General features: G+C 35.3%; 1 protein-coding gene across 1 annotated transcript; it reads left to right on the forward strand.

The window, feature by feature from the left end:
* Positions 1 to 485: 485 nt before the first annotated feature.
* On the forward strand, positions 486 to 3,797 carry LOC123219458 (G-type lectin S-receptor-like serine/threonine-protein kinase At1g67520). The gene is made up of 9 exons (XM_044641437.1): positions 486 to 557; positions 653 to 1,619; positions 1,697 to 1,816; positions 1,943 to 2,047; positions 2,143 to 2,351; positions 2,420 to 2,630; positions 2,734 to 2,971; positions 3,064 to 3,214; positions 3,400 to 3,797. The coding sequence occupies exons 2-9, from the start codon at positions 692 to 694 to the stop codon at positions 3,712 to 3,714; spliced, it is 2,277 nt and encodes a 758-aa protein (XP_044497372.1). The 5' UTR covers positions 486 to 557; positions 653 to 691; the 3' UTR covers positions 3,715 to 3,797.
* The last annotated feature ends 380 nt before the right edge of the window (positions 3,798 to 4,177 follow it).

The raw sequence follows: 4,177 nt of genomic DNA on the forward strand, positions 1-4,177 counted from the left end.
AGCAGAGATTATTTAAAATGTGAAACACTATTTTTTTATTAGAAAACTTAAATTTAAAAGATAAATTTTTGCAATTAAAAAGGGTTATCTTAGCTTGTGTCAAGTTATAGCTTGATTCTTATAATTCGAACTCAAGCTTAATAATTTCAAAACCATGATTCAAACTTGGGTTTAAATTCAAATCATGGCACTGCATTTCAAATTTGACTGTACCGAGTTAATAATAAAGTTTAAATCAATTCAATTCAACTTCAACCGTAATCCGTACTACAACCCCTTTGCAATTATTGTTAAACTTTTGGGTCCTCTCTAACGTGAATTTATACCTTCGAGGGAACTGTGATATTGACATGACAGATGTGACAACTGACGACCATCAATACCATTGATTCTCTGTGTTTTTGGCCTTGATCCTTTACATTACTGCATAAACTTCTTAGAAGCTATAATGTCATTCGTCATTGAATCGCTTAACTTTTTTTTTTTTTTAGCAATACCTCGACAACTAAACAATCTTTATTCAAAAGATACTGTGAACTCGTACCATGAAGAAATGAGTAAGAATCTTGAAATTAAGAAGTTTTTCTCTTTTTTTTTTTTTTTGAGTTCTTTGCCACAAAAATAAGTTAAAATCTTAATCTTATAAGTTTAGGAATGGTACTCTGTTGAAGAAAGCAGCACATATCAATCTATGGCGATGAGGGGAAGAATATTTCTCATCCTTCTAAGTTTTTCATTGTTCATGCTCTTCCTGAAGCCGTCTTATTCCAAGACAATATATAAATTACAACAAGGTCAACAGCTCAAAGATGGGGATGAACTGGCTTCAGCTTCTAGGAAATTCAGATTAGGATTCTTTAGCCCTCTCATGTCGAAAATTCGATATTTAGGAATATGGTACTTTTCACCAATTGGGAAGGATGATTTTTACTACCACAAAGCTGATGGTTACTACCAAAGAAGCAAGCCTGTTTGGGTTGCTAACCGGGGCACCCCAATCTTTGATAAATCTGGGAGACTTGCCATAGATAGCGCTGATGGAAACTTGAAAATTTTCAGCAATGGCCGAAATCCTGTTGCAGTAAGTTCCATTCAAGGGCTGAGAAATACAAGTGTTATTCTACTGGAATCCGGCAACTTTATCCTCCATGAAAGGAATTCGGACGGATCGATAAGGCAAGTCCTCTGGCAAAGCTTTGATTTCCAGACTGATACACTTCTTCCTGGAATGAAACTAGGATTCAACTTGCAAACAAGGCATGAATGGTTTCTCCAATCTTGGATGGATATCAACTCTCCGGCTCCAGGGCCATTTACTCTCCGAATGGACCCGAATGTCACAAACCGGTTGATCAGCTGCAGGCAAACCAATGAAGTCTACTGGACGAGTGAGCCCTGGCTAAATAATCAATTCAATTTCTCAGGTTCACGGGCGCTCAACAAGTACTATAACTTCAGCTTCACGTCAAATGAACGAGAAAACTTCTTCACTCATTCAGCTGGTCAAGATGCAATGCAAATCTTGAGAATCAACCCAGATGGTGAACTAACAAACGGCAGAGGGTTATTTGTTTCTTATACTAACTATGGCGGATGTCGGAAAGAGAAGCAGCGGGAAGGTTAGCCTGCTTAAATTGAAGCTTTAAGGTTAAATTTTGACAACAGCTCTATAACCCGAAAATTTATATCGTTGCAGGAAAAAAATTGAAGAAGCCAATATGGTTGATAATTGCAATATTAGGATCTCTAGCTGTTTTACTGCTGATTATTTTGGGTGTTTTCAGCTATAAATTGCGGAGAAAGGACAAGGGAATAGGTCAGTAAGATTGATGTTATAAAAATATACCAAAATTCCTGTAAAAATCATTGCAGAAACAGAATACTCTTCATTCAGAGTGATTGGTTTTGATAAAGATCATAATTTCATTTTCAATTTTTGCAGAAAAGGAGCGGATAGTTTCATTTATTTTTGCTTTGGGAGTGGCTTTAGTGCTGCCTTTTTTGTGCTACTTGTGGTACCTGATGGTAAAAAAAATCAAGGCAAGAGGTAATCAGTTTCAGTTTTGAACATATGCCATGATTTTGTCGGTGTTCAAGAGAGAACTGTAACCTGAGTTAATTCTTTCTACGGATTTTGATTAGTGCAAAGTGTAAATAACCGAAAGAAACTCTTACAAGAGCTAGCAAGTACTCTACCACACGCCTCTGAATTTGGCAGACGAGGACGAAAAAGGAAGAAGGGCATAGGCAGTTGTTTGAAGATATTTGATTTTCATACCATTGAAGTTGCTACAAACAATTTCTCTACTGAAAATAAGCTTGGAGAGGGCGGTTTTGGCCCGGTTTATAAGGTAAAGTTCTGAGATTTACGCTTACATTAGATGAAGCAATTACTAATTGTTACAGAGATATGATTCAGGGAAAATTAGTGGATGGTCAAGAAATTGCAGTGAAGAGACTCTCAAGAAAAACAGAACAAGGAATAAAGGAGTTCAAGAATGAAGTTAAACTCATTGCAAAGCTCCAGCATACTAATCTAGTGAAGCTTTTAGGATGTTCTCTTCATGAAGAAGAAAGAATTTTAGTTTATGAACTTATGATTAACAAAAGCCTGGACTTCTTTATTTTTGGTAAGTTTTATATAGCAATATTTAAGGACTTCTGCAACAACAAATCTAGCACCTATATTAATTGTTTCATCATTTATTGTTGTTTTGTTATACTTTGAGACAGATTCTGATAGAGCAAAACAAGTAAATTGGAAGACACGTTTTAGCATAATCCAAGGGATCGCACAAGGACTTCTTTATCTTCATAAATATTCGAGATTAAAAGTTATTCATAGAGACTTAAAAGCCAACAACATTTTGCTTGATGAGCAGATGAATCCGAAAATATCTGATTTTGGGATGGCTAAAATTTTCCAGATGAATGAACCAGAATCAAACACAAACAGAATAGTGGGAACACAGTAAGTATAAGTTACATATAGAACATTTGTTTCACTTATGCTTAAACATTTCTTTCTTTCAAACACTAAAACACCTTTTAATGATTCTTCAGTGGTTATATGTCTCCGGAGTATCTCATGAATGGTATTGTCTCGATAAAACATGATGTTTACAGCTTTGGAGTCTTACTTCTGGAAATTGTTAGCAGTAAGAAGAATAATGGTATATATGATCTAGAGCGTCCACTCAACCTTGTAGGTTATGTAAGTGTTCAATCCATTGCTATTTATTCTCTTCCAGGCATCTGCATTAAATATTCTTGCAAAATCTTGAGAAGAACTCTTTACTTGATTGAGATTTCACTGAATTGCAACATCTGCAAAAGAGGATTAGCACAATAATTGTCTAACCCAGAAAATAATCTGGAGCTCAAACTTGCTACTTTCAGGCCTGGCAGCTGTGGAATGAGGGTAAAGCTTCACAGCTAATTGACTCGGAAATACTTGACGGACCGAGCTCTCCTGGTGAAATCCTGAGATGCATTCATGTCGGTCTTTTGTGTGTACAAGACCAAGCAATAGATAGACCCACAATGAGCAAAGTTGTTTCCATGCTTACATATGAAGCCAAGCCCTTTCCTGCCCCAAAACAACCAGCATTTTTTATCAATGGTAGTTCTGCAGTACCTGAAGTTCCTGAGAGGTCGTCAAAAACTTTTTCCGTAAATGAGGTCACAATGTCAGTTATGGAACCAAGATCATAGCTGTTGTATAATTAATTAGCACATCCTTGTATAAATAAAGTAAGACGTGTATGTATGGGTAATGAATTGTGGGTGCTCTGTTAGTATTTGTTTTTTTTTTTTTTGGCTTACATTTTACTGAGAACAATACGACATTACTCAAAATTAGCATATCCCTAAAAAAGAAGTAAATCTAATTAAGTTAACTTATTTTATCCTGAATCGATGAGAACAGATCTCTTAAAGGAAAAGATAGAACCCTTAAAAGAAATGTTTTATGTAATTAATAGCATAGAACAATAATCTTTATTTTAATTTAGAAAAAAAAAAAAGAACTTGATTTTTTGTTGGAATGGTTAAATCTATTGTTGGTCCGCTTGCTTTACTTATAGGAATTTTTGTCAAGAGTAATACTTTCAAATGAGGAAGTATTTTCATCTGAACAAGAGATGTTGTTCCCACCTCAATTTGGAATCCATAGTGA

This window comes from Mangifera indica, chromosome 6, assembly GCF_011075055.1.
Source record: "Mangifera indica cultivar Alphonso chromosome 6, CATAS_Mindica_2.1, whole genome shotgun sequence".
Classification (NCBI taxonomy): Eukaryota; Viridiplantae; Streptophyta; class Magnoliopsida; order Sapindales; family Anacardiaceae; genus Mangifera; species Mangifera indica.